General features: G+C 35.3%; 3 protein-coding genes across 6 annotated transcripts in view; 1 reads left to right on the plus strand and 2 right to left on the minus strand.

The window, feature by feature from the left end:
• The window catches only part of LOC134851282 (uncharacterized), a 534,247-nt gene that overhangs the window by 195,767 nt on the left and 320,550 nt on the right, over positions 1-17,930 (minus strand). The window lies entirely within an intron of this gene.
• On the plus strand, positions 613-16,758 carry LOC134851314 (gelsolin-like protein 2). 4 transcript variants are annotated; one of them, XM_063867371.1, is made up of 5 exons: positions 613-1,216; positions 1,288-1,351; positions 1,845-2,047; positions 15,257-15,585; positions 15,962-16,758. In XM_063867371.1, the coding sequence occupies exons 3-5, from the start codon at positions 1,877-1,879 to the stop codon at positions 16,572-16,574; spliced, it is 1,113 nt and encodes a 370-aa protein (XP_063723441.1). In that variant the 5' UTR covers positions 613-1,216; positions 1,288-1,351; positions 1,845-1,876; the 3' UTR covers positions 16,575-16,758. The 4 variants fall into 4 exon arrangements, with proteins under 4 accessions (XP_063723441.1, XP_063723432.1, XP_063723424.1 ...); XM_063867354.1 differs by having other exon boundaries at positions 615-1,216; positions 1,809-2,047; XM_063867362.1 differs by lacking the exon at positions 1,288-1,351.
• Positions 16,765-17,930, minus strand: part of LOC134851307 (potassium channel subfamily K member 2-like) — a 34,495-nt gene continuing 33,329 nt past the window's right edge. The window contains exon 8 of the mRNA XM_063867333.1: positions 16,765-17,076. Coding sequence (XP_063723403.1) covers positions 16,867-17,076 — 210 coding nt within the window. The 3' untranslated portion in view covers positions 16,765-16,866. The remainder of the gene's footprint in view (positions 17,077-17,930) is intronic.

Below are 17,930 nucleotides of genomic sequence, written 5' to 3' on the forward strand. Positions count from 1 at the left end.
GACTCGCGATATGTTTTTGCGCTATTAACAAGCCAGCGGATAGTTAATCCGTCTTAGAACTCGCTCTTAATTAAGTTGAGACATACAATTTGGTACACTTCATATTCTGCGTAATTCGAAATATAAAACTTTGAACTTTACATAGCGTTTGGGGATGATTTGAAAATCTTTTTTTTTTAAACTTTTTTTGAAAGTTTCATAAGATTGTTGTAACGAACATTACTCTTTAGTTTTTTAAAGGCCGTCGGATCATTCAGGGCTTCGCCTTGATCCGAGCAGTCTTGTTTCTTTTTAAAATGTGGAAAAATTCATTCCAGCCATTAGTTGAAATTCATGTTTCAATGAAATCTAGTTGGGCGGTATTGATTGGTCTACTTCTATTCAATTTTCCTAGGACATGGATCAATTTTAGTCAAAAAAATCAATCCTTGGCAGTAATTTAGACGAGTACTTGATGTCCTTAAAAATCCATGAGTTATAGATTAAGTTTTTAAAAGTCACTGTCAAAAAGCCTCTCAGTTCAAACTTCGCGTATCGACAGAATATAAATACAGTCCCTATTATGTTTTGCGTCAGATCGCCATTGTTCAAAGTGCGTCAGAAGATAAAAAGAGGGCTATTATAGATATATCTTTACTTATCTTACTAGTTATAACTAACTTTACTCTCAATAACAAAACGAAGCAAACGCACACTTTGTATACCTTTTACGTTTATCGGCGCAAATACGCGATTCTCTCTAAACGGTTCAGTTGTTCAGTTCTGTGAGTTTGCCTAAAAAGGAGCGCAAACTTCTTTTACCATTACGAAGCTGCAGCAATCTTAAATCTATACCATAACCGTCTACGTTTCAGCCGTTTTATTGTAAAGCGTCTTTTTACATTTTATCAGTTTTTCAAAGCAGAATTGAGTTGGAATTCAGCTTTCTATTTTAATTTTTACTCAAGCATATTTAAAAGCGTATATTTGGAAGTGAACAAAAGGACATTTTTGGTTCCTGTTTTTTTTTCAATCCATTTATCAGTGTTACTTTTCGCCACAAGTAAAAAAAAATACAGCAAAGCTGAGACACGCTTAGCATTTTTCTTTTTTCACTGCGAGGAAAAAAGTAGCTTTCATTTTACATATCTATCCATCACAACGCTTTTATTTTGGGCTTGTTTCCTGGGCAATCGTGTACACGTAATTCAGCAGACTAAATTTAGACTAGACTCAGGTAAATTTGGACTAGACTTTAGCATTAGAAAAAGCTTAGAAAAAAATCAGACTTCATTTCATTTTTCATAGTCATTCAACAAACAAACTTGGCTTTACGATTCAGAAGTTTATCGGACTACACTGTTTTTGAACGGTTCTGCAACTTAAACATTTAGAGAATTGCAAAAAGATAATTAAAAAGAACAAATGACCTTTTTCAGAGAATTTTTGCATGCAAATCTAATTTTTCAGATATAATTAGTAGCAAAAAGTTCGGACAGACAGAATTAATTAAAAAGAGCAAATGATCTTTTTCAGACAATTTTTGCATGCAAAAGCTAATTTTTCAGACTGAAAGTTTGTCTCAATGTCACTTAAAAATTCAAATTTGCATGCAAAAATTGCTGCAAATCGGCAGATTGCTCTTTTTAATTATTTCTGTCTGTCCGAACTTTTTGCAACTCTGTATAGAAAGTAAATCTCAATGTCACCTAAAAATTCAAAATTGCATGCAAAAATTGCTCTAAGTTGGCATATTTCTCTTTTTGATTTTTTCTGTCTGTTCGAACTTTTTGCCATTCTCTGTTTAACAAATTGCTCGCTTTTTGCAGCTTTTCGATATATCTTCTCTTGATTCCTTTGTGAAGTTACGAGTTTCGAGTGCAACTAGCCGAAAAGGATGTCTGGTCTTGTGAAAGCGAAGAAGTACGACTGGAAGGACTCGAACATGGCGCTGTTCGGGTCTGAGACGGAGAAGAAAATCAAGCAGGAGTCGGCGGAGACGGAGGAAGCGTGGAACGGTGCGGGGGCCAAGGAGGGGCTTCAAATCTGGAGAATCAACAACTTCAAGGTCAGATTAATTAATTTTTTTCGGGTTCTGTTCAAGTATGATAGTTGGGGGGTTATCTTTTCTATTTTCTGTTAATGGCCCAAATTATCAAACTTGTCAATTAGGCTTGTTTGCTTTGAAAACACTGAGACTTCTTTTTGCTTTCGATTTGCTTTTTTAAATTATATTTTCAACCAATCAGATTCGAACATCTTGATCACACTTGCGCCAAAGCAAAAAAATTGTTTTTGGGCCGTATAACAGAAAAGACCCTAGTTGGGTCCCAGGAAAAAGCAATTAAAATGGGTCACACAACTTTTGTGAAAATTTCAAAACACAAGTCATCAAATGCAAACCAAGTTTTCGAAGATTTTAGAGCCTAAAAAATTCTTCAGGGACCCGTCTAAATTTAAGGGACCCAGCTGTCATACTTTCCCTGGGGTTCATCTCGGGTTGTGCAGGATAGTCAGGATAGTCTACTAGTAAGAGCACTTCTTCTGGGACTATGAAGATCCAGGGATCGAACCCCCGAGGGAAATAATTTTGAGAATTGGTCTGAATAAAAAAACACTGAGCATATATATATATTCCTTACTTTCTTCGAAAGTCGGAACAAAAAGAAGCTAGAAAGAAATCAAAGCAGAAGGAATCTAATTGTAAGCCGGAATTTAAACCATTGGGCTGATAATTGATTTTTGGTCGCCTTGACATTTCAAACAAGTAGTCCGAGAAAACTTTAGTCTTAACTAATCCGTTTTCAGACTAGATTTGTCAAAAAATACTCAGAGATCAAATTACACAGCATTTTTGAAGATATGTTCACAAATTATTCGCCCATATTTGCAACGTCAAACCCACTCTATCTTGAAAAAAAAACAAATGAAGAATAACTTTTTTATTGATTTTTTTTTACCATTTGAACTTCTCAACTTAAGTTGATCTGGCCTAAATTTTTGTATGCTAGTTGCACGACAACTGGTTATCCTTGCTTCTGTTTTAGATTTTTTGATTGGAGTCAAAATACACATTTAAGAGTCAAAATATTACAATTTATGCATTTACTTCAGCTTAGTAATCTCTCTGGTTTTATTTGTTTGGACAGTCATCTCTGACCAAATTTAAGGTGCTTTTGAATTTAAACTCGTTTCATAGAGAAAATAAGGATCGCAAATTTCTTAGCCATCATCACAAAGTTTTTGATTGAAATGCCTGATTGCAAATCGTGCCAAAAGAGTTCGTTAGGCGAACCGCGCTTCCGTAAAAAATAAAAGGATGATTTTTTATCTCAACTATTTGCTTGACTACATTCATAATGTCTATCTGCGGCTCCATTAGTTCCAAGCACTATGCTCTTAAAGTTAATATTTGTAATTTGTTCTTTTCCTTGAGCACTAAATGGCCCTAAAACGCAAATGTAACGCTATTATTTACCTTTGATAGAAGAAAAAATAGACAATATTTTGAAATTTTTAAAATAAAGAAATGTTTGACATTGCAAATGCAGCAACAACTGACTGATAGGGACATCGCCGTTTTTTATGTTTGTTGTGGGTTGAAATAAAGAAGCATGTACAATCAGGGGTCAAATAATTTGCATTCTTTCATTTTGAAAAAAGTAAATGAAAATTTTTTTTTGGTTTTTCAGCAACTTTGAAAAGTAAGTGTGGGAAATGTGACATGGCCGTTGAAACTATTTAAACGGAATGTTTTGATAAAAGCAAAAATAATAGGATAACTAGTTTCAGAGGTGTTCTTCTTGTGGAAACATCCTCTTAAACAAGATGAAGACTTTAGTGCACTCCAAAGTAATTTTTTGAGACGCAGATGAACCTGTCTTCTTTCTTGTATTGCGCGCATACAATGAATTGGTGGAAAAAAATTTCAAGACTTGCAGGGGCGGATCTAGAATTTTCTCGAGGGGCGGGTTGATTTCCAAAAAAAGTAGAGAAATATTTCTCGAGCTTTTTTTTAGGTCGAGCAAATTGATTTTCCGAGCTCTCCCATAGCACTAAAAAGACCCTGTTTTGGTCAAACTTTCTGCGCCGCAGGCAAAATTTTAAAAAACTGGCCAAGAAGGCGTTTTAAGGCACTTTTTCGAACATTTTGACCAAAGAATTGCGTTTTTTGGCGCGCTGAGTGGGGAAGCGTCCGACAGTATCTGCCCCTGAAGCGTCCCCCTAAATCCGCCCCTGAAGCCTTGTGTCTCTAAACAAAGATGGCGGTTTTTCGTGTGTCTCTAAACAAAGATGGCGGTTTTTAGCGTTTAAGAAATTTCATTGTTCTAGTTGCCACTGCCTTAGTAACTTTAAAAGTTTTAAGCTAGCATAGCTGTTGATGGTAACTTTATACATCGGTTGGGTTTCTGAAATCTTCAGAAATTCCCAAAAACATCTGTTATGTAGATGTATTTTAAAAATTCAAATATCATCTTCTGTATTTTAAAAATTCAAATATCAATCCATTTCTTTCATTTGTTGTTTTTACGCAGTAAAAAAAAACAAACAAGCACATTAACTACCCAAAAAGTAGACGTGATTTCATAAATTCAACCTTTTTGTTGGTTGACGCAGATGCTTTGTTGGACAAAAAAATTATGATTGACTGGCCAATTAACGTCTCCAAAACAGTTGTTTTATCAGGTTTACCCAGCCAAATAATTGAAAAAAATATCATAACCAAATTTCATAGTTTAAATGTTACTTTTATTTAGTTGCTGAAAAAAATTACGTGGAGAAACTTGTCGTCCATTTGCTATGTTGAAAACAAAAAGTTGCAGTTTATTTAACCAGTGACGTAAAAGCTTTCGATTAGAACTTTTTTTGGAGACCTATGTTATTGAGTTTTCGTGGGATCGTTTTTTTTGTTCTGAATATGATGCTTGTTTGAGCAAACTCATTTTGTTTTTTGTTGTAAGGTTTTTTTCATTTCTGTTAAACAGAGCACCAATTACATATATACCCCAGTTGTTTTTAACCAAACTTTTCTTCCAGTTTGCTCAAAATTTTTTTTCCTCATGAAAATTTAAAAAAAATTATAATTCATTTGAGAGAAGCATCAGCTGGTTGCTGCGCAATTAGCATGTCCTTCCATACAATTTGATCTTTTCGGGGGGAAAATAAATTAGATTTTTTTCATCTTAGTTTTTTTGGATGTTATGAGAAAGAGCGATAGAATCTAAAAAGCGCTTTGAACTAATTTTTAGGCAATAAATGATTATAGTCTCACATTGTTTTGCTAAAAATGACGTCACTACGACTTCATGACGTCTTTTGAATGCGGGCCTGAAAACCAAGATTTTCTGAAAACTTCTTTCGGAGGCAACTATTAAGCTAGCAATACTATTTACGTCGGACAAAACGCTTGCTAGGAATAAAGGGTCCTTTCTACTTTCTATCTTAAAAAGTAAATCTAAAATTCGCTGAGAAATATTTTATTAAAAGAAGGTTAGTATGAATTTACAGCAAGTTGCCTTTTGACTCAATATTTATTTTTTACGGTGAGATTGGAGATATTATTCTCTGAGATTGAATATTATTTTTGAGAAGGGTTGGGGTGGTTGAGGAGAGTTGTGGTCCGAGCTCTCCCGTAGCACTAAAAAGACCCTGTTTTGGTCAAACTTTCTGCGCCGCAGGCAAAATTTTAAAAAACTGGCCAAGAAGGCGTTTTAAGGCACTTTTTCGAACATTTTGACCAAAGAATTGCGTTTTTTGGCGCGCTGAGTGGGGAAGCGTCCGACAGTATCTGCCCCTGAAGCGTCCCCCTAAATCCGCCCCTGAAGCCTTGTGTCTCTAAACAAAGATGGCGGTTTTTCGTGTGTCTCTAAACAAAGATGGCGGTTTTTAGCGTTTAAGAAATTTCATTGTTCTAGTTGCCACTGCCTTAGTAACTTTAAAAGTTTTAAGCTAGCATAGCTGTTGATGGTAACTTTATACATCGGTTGGGTTTCTGAAATCTTCAGAAATTCTCAAAAACATCTGTTATGTAGATGTATTTTAAAAATTCAAATATCATCTTCTGTATTTTAAAAATTCAAATATCAATCCATTTCTTTCATTTGTTGTTTTTACGCAGTAGAAAAAAAATCAAACAAGCACATTAACTACCCAAAAAGTAGACGTGATTTCATAAATTCAACCTTTTTGTTGGTTGACGCAGATGCTTTGTTGGACAAAAAAATTATGATTGACTGGCCAATTAACGTCTCCAAAACAGTTGTTTTATCAGGTTTACCCAGCCAAATAATTGAAACAAATATCATAACCAAATTTCATAGTTTAAATGTTACTTTTATTTAGTTGCTGAAAAAAATTACGTGGAGAAACTTGTCGTCCATTTGCTATGTTGAAAACAAAAAGTTGCAGTTTATTTAACCAGTGACGTAAAATCTTTCGATTAGAACTTTTTTTGGAGACCTATGTTATTGAGTTTTCGTGGGATCGTTTTTTTTGTTCTGAATATGATGCTTGTTTGAGCAAACTCATTTTGTTTTTTGTTGTAAGGTTTTTTTTTCTGTTAAACAGAGCACCAATTACATATATACCCCAGTTGTTTTTAACCAAACTTTTCTTCCAGTTTGCTCAAAATTTTTTTTCCTCATGAAAATTTAAAAAAAATTATAATTCTTTTGAGAGAAGCATCAGCTGGTTGCTGCGCAATTAGCATGTCCTTCCATACAATTTGATCTTTTCGGGGGGAAAATAAATTAGATTTTTTTCATCTTAGTTTTTTTTGATGTTATGAGAAAGAGCGATAGAATCTAAAAAGCGCTTTGAACTAATTTTTAGGCAATAAATGATTATAGTCTCACATTGTTTTGCTAAAAATGACGTCACTACGACTTCATGACGTCTTTTGAATGCGGGCCTGAAAACCAAGATTTTCTGAAAACTTCTTTCGGAGGCAACTATTAAGCTAGCAATACTATTTACGTCGGACAAAACGCTTGCTAGGAATAAAGGGTCCTTTCTACTTTCTATCTTAAAAAGTAAATCTAAAATTCGCTGAGAAATATTTTATTAAAAGAAGGTTAGTATGAATTTACAGCAAGTTGCCTTTTGACTCAATATTTATTTTTTACGGTGAGATTGGAGATATTATTCTCTGAGATTGAATATTATTTTTGAGAAGGGTTGGGGTGGTTGAGGAGAGTGGTGGTGGTGGTAGAAGAGAAGTTGTTGGAATGAATTCCCTTAGTTTTGAGCTTCTATTTATACTCAGATGGGGAAATCACGCCACTTTTCGTATCAAATGAGAAGTTTCTTTTAACTTCGTATTCTTTATTCGTACATTCGTATTTTACGAGAAGAAGGTTTCGTATGCTCGTATTTTAAGAGAGGAATCGTTATTATTCGTATTGAATGAGAATAGTTGTTTCAATTCTCAATGCTTAAAACGTTATACGAATTATTCCAATAGCATTTCCCTTCCTTTTGCAAGGGAATAAAAACATATTTCTTTGGTGGTGGCGGCGGCGTCACATTTTGTGAACGCAATAAAATAATTCATGTTTCTGTTTCTATTTGAAATCAGAACAGCAACCCTTGGCAGGTTTCGTTTGAAATCTTTAGGATGCCCTCTCAAAGCTGCATTAATCATAAATTACTGAACTTAATTTCGTATATAAGTTTGTTTTGAAAACAATTTAATATAATTATTATTTTCGAGAAACTATTAATTTTTTTTCTGCATACTGAATTACGTACGACTGGCGGGTTTCGTAATGATATGAGGTTCTGCCTTGAACGACTTGTCGTGGTGATGAAAAACCACGCAAAATACACTTTCTTTGCTTGGAACGATAATCAAAGAATTTGAATAAATGTAAGACAATTGCTTCAAATCAAAATGTGATTCAAGTATTCCATCATGCTTAACTTGGACATTTGTACATCAAAGTTTATTGGTATTACAGGTAGCAGATGTTTTTAATCAACTGATACTTTGAGTCAGGCTTGAATAAATACATCAGTTACATTTATAAATCAAAATAGAGTTTACACAACCAAGGGAATTAACTATAATATTAAATACATCAAAATTATCTGTTTCTCAAAAGTTTGAAGGTTAGTTTTATTCCTTGAACATTCTTTTTCCGAAGTCTCCTTTTCTTCCTGAAGTATGTGAAGTCTGTCCAAACGCGTAATAAGGGGAGGGCTGGTTCATACAAAGGGGGTATTTTTTTTGTGTTTTTTGTTTTTTATAAAAGTCAAAATTGTTAAAAGGAAATTTATAGCTATACTACATAGCTATATAAAGCGAAAGAATAAATGTTTAAATAAAAGGATAAATTTCTTACAATTTTTCTTCCAACCGGGCTATAAGTTGTTGATTTTTTGTTTTTAAATTGTGGATATGCTTTTTCAGCTCCCGGATTTGGTGCGTTTCATGTATATGACTGCGCTGAATTTGCTCAGTATAGTCATCTAACTGGGGGGTTTGTAATTTTGCTGTCAGATATTTTGCTGGGACATAGATTTTTGGATGTTCAAGAAGGGAATTATTTATGGAATACATTTTTTTTATAGGGTGATAGGCTTCTAATTTAAAACGATTGATTAATGGATTCAAAGCATATTTGAGATCCATATCGAAGCCAGGATTTCTTTTAGAATTAATGTATCGTTCCCTTTCTAACTGAATATGTAATTTAGTGTTTAATTCAGTGGGGTGCAAGGGCTGTCGCCTAATGGTCATTGGACAATGAGAAGTTGATACCGGCGTATTTGCCGTTAGTATCTTATACGGTCTTACAATCTGGGTTCGCTTTTTAATTTTGGAATTCGAGGGAACCAGGGGTATTTTAAAATCAGGGGGTGAAATTTTTAGGGGTGGTGGCTGTGATGCTGTAGTTATTGGGACAGCTGAATTGGTTTGAAGTAGTGGCTCAACGAGGGATCGTGTCGAGGTCGGCTTTGCAGTGGGTGTTGTAGTAGTAGAAACAGTTGGTTGTTGAGTGAGTGCTGAAATCTGCGAGTCCAGTGGATCGGTTGGTGGCAGGAGTGAGAGAAGGTCCTCAAAATCTCTCAAGTCGTCATCAAGTGATGCGTCCATAGTTGAATCAGTTGGTATATCCTAGAACAGTAGAATTTTTTATTAGACTGGGTTTGTTGGGTGATCCAAGTTTTGAGTTCTTCTCTCAAAACTTGTTAATTGGATATGAGGATACATGCGATCCTGGTTTATTTTATCAATTTCCTCTAAAAGAGGAGCTTGTATTTTTTGATCACAATCTTGTTCTATTTTTTCAGTTTGCTCATCTTGAGTGAAAATTGAGGTCACTATGGAAGTGAAAAGTATATCATATGAAGCGGCAAGCAATACTTTGCCAAAGTGTAGTGAGCGGCCGGTGATTTTGTGAATATGCATAGCCTTTATTATGAATACTAGGCAATCTAGTATGAATTTCACAAATAGAAAAGAGGCGAAGACGATTCCGCATTTTTCTAAATAGTATTGTACTTTCCCGAAGATACGGGTGTATTCGTTTTTCCAAAAGTTTGGAGAGATGAGATAGTCCAAATATATTGTTTGGGAAGAACCTAGTGGGCTGTATGAGTCCTTGAAAGGAATTTTTTTAGCATTTAGAAAGGACCTGGATACTTTTTGCAGTATTCCTTTCATCTCTGAATTATCGGAAATCATATTCCAGAATTTTTGCATTTGAGCATAAGTGTAGATTGAAGCGCCTTGGCTAGAGGCTAAAAAATGCTTAATCTTTTGAATTATCTCTTTTGGTTCAAAGAGATATGGTCCTGTAACCCTTGTAATTTGAGGGGTTAATTCAATCCAGGACTTATCATCATCAACATCTAGTTGAAGGAGATTCGAATGTTTGTCGGAGCAGTCTTGTAGATCTGCCGACTGAAAAGTTTGTCGCGTAATCGGATCGACAAATCGAATGTTTTCCTTATACATAATGGGAATGCGATTATAGCATTCATCCATTAATTGCAAAGGTGAATAAAATTTCGGACAATGGTAGAGCCAGGCAACATTGCCATTGGTCTCTAAGAACATAGAGCGGTTTTTGGTTAGAATATAGCCAGCCAAACGGGGGCTTTCAAGTGAAAGCATTAAAGTATTTAATATTGAGGAGCGTTCTAGCTCACATTGATTTTGCAGAAGGGCTAACTCGGCCGTTCTGAGCATGTAGAAGCTATAAAAAAGAATATAGTCCAATTTGGTACCTATATGAGCTTCGTAGTCAATTTGATGACTTGAAAATTGGAGTGGCGGCGAATCATCACTTAATGTGAGAAAAGTAGAATTTGGTTGGCCGGCATTATGAATAGTTCCCGTTTCTGGGGTTGGTTTAACTTGGATTCCAGTATCCATATTGAAACCATCAGTGTATGCAATAAAAAGTGAATCATATGAAGTTGGATACACTATTCTGGGATGACCACAAAGAGATTGCGGTTTATTCATCACCTGTAGCATAAATTTTTGAGAATCCTTTGTATGGGTAGAATGAATAGACGGGCTAGAATCGCCTTTAATTATATAGTATGATTCTTCATTTTGAATCATTTTAGCCGGAAATCTGTTTAAAACAGTGAAAATGCAATTGTTGGGTTCTTCCCAAGTATAAGCAAAAGCGTCTAAGGATGTTGTTTCACATCCATTTGTAGACACTGGACAGGGCAAAGGAATGTTTTGCCAATTATTGACTGTTCCATCTTTGAGGTTAACAGTCAGAGTTACATTTTGCATGTAAGTTTCAAAAGTGTCCAATTTAATCCAAGAACGGCCATCACATTCGTTATGATGTTTGCCGTCAACTTTGCCAGCATGGGCATTAGTTACTGTTTTAACATTAAATTTGAAAGGAATATTTCCAATACTAGCATGGCCTAGGTTAAGATAGCCTCTGTCGGCGGCCGATTTACATTGATCGGCAGATAAATGGAGATCAGTAGTGATCATATTTTGTCGAGCGTCGATACCACTCGAATCAAAAGAATCGCAGAACCAACGCATTGATTGATGTTTGATTCGACACATTGTCGCATTTACTTTTGTGCGATAATGTCTCTTATATAGAGTAACATAAGCATGGGCTACTTTAATATTTTCTGGTTGGACTTTGCAAGGTGCTACTTTATTTAGAGAGAACATTTTGTTAGAAGTCATTAGTTGACAATCATAATGAGCAACCCGAAGATTATTTGCAGTATTTGCATATAATTGTTCTTTCGGATCAAATGCTGAGGTTTGATTCGAAAGTATTATTAGAGTTAAAAGACCAACCAAATAAATTTTTTGCAAAATTATTTTTTGGTGGTGAATGATAGCAAAAGAATTTTTAAAAGTACTCACTTTAAGCATTTCCTCGAGAGTGGTTAGAACAGGATCTTGGTCCATTAGTTCACCTTCCTCTATTTCACTATATGGATTTGTCATTTGGTGGATTTTTGTGATGGGAAATCTGATTTAGATTTCAATTTTTGTTGAGAAATTTAGCGATTTTATTTTTTAGAGAGAGAGAGGAGGTTTTGAATGAAAGATGTGGAATTGAGCAAGAATGAAAACAACTGTATATCAGTTAGTTTTTAAAGGCTGTTTTTGCTTTTTTGCAAATCTAAGCTCTGATTGGCCGTGTTATTCGGCGTCTTTCGGAAGTGACTCTTTTTAAGTCCTAATTCATTCGCTATTCGTTTTGTGGTTTTTTTCACTCTGGCTTAATGTCGTGGTTTTTCCACTTAGTTTTGATTTGTTGAGATCTAGCAGTGGAATGATAATCGTTCGTTTATGCTGATGTTAATTTTAACAACTGCATTCCCCTTCCTTATTGGAGGAGGAAAATGAAAAAAACATCTCTTCATAAAAGAGGACTAAAAGCAACATCATTTGTTTGCTTTCCGTTTAAACTTCATCTGTTATCACAGTTTTTTTAAAAATTTTTTGCTTTCTTGAAAAATGAGTTATATCGAGCCTGAAGACAATCTGGTGGACTTCCCCGAGAAGTTTTTGAACTTGCGGGATGAGTTAGATTTCAAACACGAAGCCTTGCTGGAGGACAAGGAAGTTGAGAGAAGGGTGGAAATCTACGACGGTTTAGTCGAAAAGGGTGCAAATCTGACGCCCATGGAATTCATGATATTCATGGACCGGAGTTACATCTTCAAGTATCCGGTCCTGAATACTGATGAACTGTTTGAGCTGGGCTCAATACAAAGTAGGTGCTTCGCGAAGAAACTTCGGAGCCCATGGAGTGGAAACCATGTGGTTTCCCAAGAGACAATGGACTTTTTGTCCATACTCTTTGGAGAGGATGTAAGTTTGTTTTACAATACACCAAATTTTAAAAATAATAATAAAATTTTTTTTTTTTTTTTAAGTGGCATGGCAACATAGAAATACTATATAAATTTGTTTTAGTTTCAAGAAGAATTCTTCAAAAAGCCTGTGGCAGAGGCAGAGTTTAGACGAAAAATAGAGCTTGATATTATGTTGGAGGAGATATATCAAGCTTGGTGGCGGCCTTACTCAGCGCTGCAGTTTGCAGTGAGGAGCCTGAGTAGGACCGCGGAAAACTCGTTGGAAAAGATGGCGGCAGTCAAACTAGTGAAATCGTACACAGATATTAAATCTTGTATTTATAAAAGTTATTTTTAAATTTTTTTATTAACATGTTATTTTTGGTGTTTTGTGTTTTTATTACAAACGAAATATTTATAAAGTAGAAAAGAAAAAAAAGAAAGAAATGGCCAATAAAAAGAATGAAAAAAAATATTTAGTTTGGCCAAATAAATGGTTTAGTGTTTTTATTTCTTTTTAAATTTGCCAATTATACTGGATGGAATTGTAGTTCCATAAAAGTTTGTAGGACGATTTGTCCGTTTAGGCATATAGGTATCAGCCATATTAGATTTAGCTTAAAACTTAGAAAGAAAGATAGAAAGTTTTATAAATTTATTTAGAAAACTTAAATTTCCGATTTGGAAATTTATTACTTCTCTTTATTTGTAAGAGAAATTTCAACAATTCTCCTGTTTGAGAATTGGATTCTTTGCTTTTTATCTCTTTTTGAGACTTTAGCAATTTTAGCGAATTTTTAGAAGGTGAGCCTCACTGGTCGCACCAATTTATTACGCTAGCAATACTATTTACGTCGGACAAAACGCTTGCTAGGAATAAAGGGTCCTTTCTACTTTCTATCTTAAAAAGTAAATCTGAAATTCGCTGAGAAATATTTTATTTAAAAAAAGAAGTTAGTATGAATTTACAGCAAGTTGCCTTTTGACTCAATATTTATTTTTTACGGAGATATTATTCTCTGAGATTGAATATTATTTTTGAGAAGGGTTGGGGTGGTTGAGGAGAGTGGTGGTGGTGGTAGAAGAGAAGTTGTTGGAATGAATTCCCGTAGTTTTGAGCTTCTATTTATACTCAGATGGGGAAATCACGCCACTTTTCGTATCAAATGAGAAGTTTCTTTTAACTTCGTATTCTTTATTCGTACATTCGTATTTTACGAGAAGAAGGTTTCGTATGCTCGTACTTTACGAGAGGAATCGTTATTATTCGTATTGAATGAGAATAGTCGTTTCAATTCTCAATGCTTAAAACGTTATACGAATTATTCCAATAGCATTTCCCTTCCTTTTGCAAGGGAATAAAAACATATTTCTTTGGTGGTGGCGGCGGCGTCACATTTTGTGAACGCAATAAAATAATTCATGTTTCTGTTTCTATTTGAAATCAGAACAGCAACCCTTGGCAGGTTTCGTTTGAAATCTTTAGGATGCCCTCTCAAACCTGCATTAATCATAAATTACTGAACTTAATTTCGTACATAAGTTTGTTTTGCAAACAATTTAATATAATTATTATTTTCGAGAAACTATTAATTTTTTTTTCTGCATACTGAATTACGTACGACTGGCGGGTTTCGTAATGATATGAGGTTCTGCCTTGAACGACTTGTCGTGGTGATGAAAAACCACGCAAAATACACTTTCTTTGCTTGGAACGATAATCAAAGAATTTGAATAAATGTAAGACAATTGCTTCAAATCAAAATGTGATTCAAATATTCCATCATGCTTAACTTGGACATACGTTTCAAACAGTAGCGTGCCTGGGGGAAGGGGCGACCGCTCCCTTCCCCCCCCCCCTCAGTTTCGGTTACCAAATTTTTCCAAAGGTCCCCCCCCCCCTGGTATAACTTTACGCCATCCATTTTTGGCTGAACAACCTCAAAATTTTTCTAAAGGTGCCTTAGGCGCCAATATGACTTAGTTTGAGGGAGAGCGCGCGCCAAAAAAACGCAATTTTTTGGTCAAAATTTTCCAAAAAAAGTGCCTAAAACCGCCTTTTTTAGCCTGTTTTTAAAAAATGTCGGTCGCAAAAATGAAAGGAAGTTTTTCCAGCTTCAATTTATGCAACATTTCGGGAGTCAAGTCAAGAAGCGATGCTTGATTTTGAACTAGTAATGGCAATCTCCTAGACTGAGTTTTTTAAGATGAAGTTTTTGCTCAAACCATTGAAAATGGGAAGAAAAAATTGTATTCGGGTATGTTTTATTTTTTTTTCACGCAAAATCAGGTTCTACAGATATTAATCGGAATAGTACGAGTAATATATTATAGAAGAGCTTTTTCAGTCCTGATTCGATTGACATTTAAAAAACCCTAATTTTGAACTCGTAAATTTGAATTGTTTATTTTTGAACCAGTAAAGTGATCTTGTAGCTTGGAAACTGGTCACTTAGACTGAAAAGCTTGTTATCACAAAAAGCTTCCTTTGGCGTTTCTTAAAAATAATTGCATGTAGTTCTTAAACAGGGGCACAACAGCGGTTCGCCGTGATGAGCTGTACAGCTCTTGTGTTGGTCCTTTCCCCCGTGGATAAATGATCTTAATTAATAATTAATAATTCTTTGGCAATAAAAGTTTTCTTTGGAAATATTTTGAACGTTTTTTTCTTAAATGTTTCATCATTTTTGTTATTCATTTTTTTACTACAACGGTTGACAATTTTGTCTCATATACTAACTTTTTTAAACCTGTTTGTTTAGTTCTCTCATTACACCACGTATAAGAAACGACACTAATTTGAAGAAAAAACAGAAAACTCATTTTTGTAGTTTTTTTTTATCAATGCGTTCGGATCATTCTGTGCTACTTGCACAGCAACCGACTAGTCGTGTTTATTAAATTGATTTTGTTGTTTGGGCCTATATTATAAACAATTTATTGTATATTACATAATCTGAAATTTTTACAGGTTGAGCACTGGCCCAGAGGTGATTACGGACAGTTTTTCTCGGGCGACTCCTACATCGTTATGAACACTTACAAGAACCCAGGAGAGGAAGACTTCGAGTTTGACCTGCACTTCTGGATCGGAGAAGACAGTTCGCAAGACGAATACGGAACAGCTGCTTACAAGACGGTGGAGCTGGACACCCTTCTGGACGACAAGCCAGTGCAACATCGCGAAGTGATGAACAATGAGTCGGAACTGTTCAAGGGATACTTTCCTTCTTTGACATATTTGAGCGGAGGAGTAAAGAGTGGATTCAAACACGTCGAGAAGAAAGTTGTCGAGCCAAGGTTAAAGTTTTCTTAAACCCTAACTTAAGCACTTTATTTTTTGCGCATCAAAAAGACGTACATAGATGTCGGACTACCTTAAGTGCATTTTTCTTCAGTATAAAAAATGTTTTTTTTTGCGTCTAGTCTTTGTTCTAGTCAATCAACCTCGATTGATCCATTGTTTTATCTACAATGTTCTGCTAAGGAGCGTTTCAAGCTCTAGTTAAAAAACAGAAAAAGTCCTAATTTAGGTATTTTTTTTCATTAAACAGGGATTTTTACAATCCACGGTCACTCTAGTCGCTGTTAGTTGAAAGACAACTGACAAAACTGATTGCAGCTTCACAGGTTGAAAGTTTAAATGAGTTTATTTATTTTTTTTTTTTTTATTTAGACTGTTTCACTTCCGAAGCATGGACCGCAAACAAGGCTCCAGAAAAAAGGAAGTGACCATGCGACAAATTGGATTGAACAGCAAAAACCTAGACAGTGGCGATGTGTTCATTCTGGACACAGACCAGACCATTTTCCAGTGGAACGGAAGCGGATCTGATCAGAACGAACGATTCGAGGCCAGCAAATATGTCCGAGAATTGTGTGAGCAGCGCAACGGGAAGCCGAAAAAAGTCGTGCTTGATGATCCTGACGTCGACGAAGACTTCATGGCGTTCTTCAGCGACGAGGCCGTAATTGACGAACGATACGAGCCCGAAGATGTCGCGACTCATGTCGTCAAACGATTGAGTGATGCTAGCGGAGAATTGAAAATTGACGATGTTGCAGTTGCCGACGGCAAGGTCACTCCGAGTCTTCTGGACAGTAACGATGTCTTTATTGTGGACAAGCGTGGTGGTCCCTGTTATGTCTGGTTCGGCAAAGGAGCGTCTGCAGCTGAAGCCAGAAACTGGAGTATGTACGCTCATAACTACTTGGTTGATGCACCCAATAAAACAAAGCATGTTCAAACAGTTAAGGAAGGCAAGGAGCCCGCTGGATTCTTCGATTGATCAATAAGAACTATGGGTGCTTGGATCTAAACGAACATTTGCATTCCGTGGAAAAATCTTGTCATCTTACACCCTTTTAGCTTTCGGTGTTGAAATCAATTTGAAAACTGATGTGAACTAAATCTGTAAATTAATTATTAACATGAAGTGCAAAAATATTCATTAAAAAATATGATTATATTGATACGTTTTCGATACGAGCAATGAGTCATTACGTCGCTGAGTCATTACGTCGTCGTCATAAAAAGCACCATGAGAAACTAACAGCTAAAGCTCGTAAAGCATTCAACCATTAGAGTGATTTTTCGGCTAAGATTTGATTCGGTTTTGAGTTTGATGAGTCTGTGTAAATATCGTCGTCGCTTAAGTTTCCGGTTGTTTTCAGACGGTTATTCTGAATCACTTGGATCTCGACAGCGGATTCCGCCTGCAATTGTTGGCTGTCTTTGTCTGATTTGGTTGTAGTTGAAATTGGCAAGCATTGAGAGCAAAAAGATTTCACCTAAATGAAATAAGAACTTAAGAGAACAATCTGCAATCTACAATTAATTCTTTGAATGAAACCGCAATTATCCTATTGAGAGAAATGTCGTAATTTCTTAAGTGTGAAACTGGGTTTAAGCTCTCTAGGTTAGATATTTTGATCAACTACAACAAAGAATAACATCATGAGCAAAGCGAACTTGATAATTTGAAATTTATAAAAAAAATTCCGTCAAAAATCGATTCCGGTTGAAAAACAATTTTCTCTAACGCTCATAGCAAAAAATTCAAAAAAATCTTTGTTTATTTGATGGAGTTTTTCGTGAATTAAAACGAAACAGTACCTCAGTGCGTTTTATTTCATGAGTTCAACAAATATGTAGCTCCGCATTCAAATTTTACAAAACCCGACAGCTAAAATTGAAACACAACTATGAAAACTTCTGCCTCTTAAGTGTAATCAAAATGACTGCCCGTATCAAGGCGAAGCCCTGAATTTTGCGACGGCCCTTTGCAAAGATGGAAATGAGCTTTAATTTACAGTCAATAAACATAAACTGCATTTGGTTTTAAAATTTCTTCACACAATATAGCCACAAAAGGCAAAATTTTTGTTCGGTTTGAAAACAATATGATGAATTCAAATTTTTTTAAACACAATGTTCAGATCTTTTTGTAAGCTTCACTTCAATTTGAAAAAAATGAACGCAGATTAATCTTATTATCTCCAGTCGGCAGTTTCGAACTCCATAAGTTTCATAAGAGTGATTGCGGGTGAAAAATGAAAAAACTTCAGACTTTAAGACTTCGGACTTTTTTTGTTTTGCAGACTTTAAAAAATATCCCTCATAACGAGGATAAATTGTGCATTTT

Source organism: Symsagittifera roscoffensis, chromosome 1 (assembly GCF_963678635.1).
Source record: "Symsagittifera roscoffensis chromosome 1, txSymRosc1.1, whole genome shotgun sequence".
Lineage (NCBI taxonomy): Eukaryota > Metazoa > Xenacoelomorpha > Acoela > Convolutidae > Symsagittifera > Symsagittifera roscoffensis.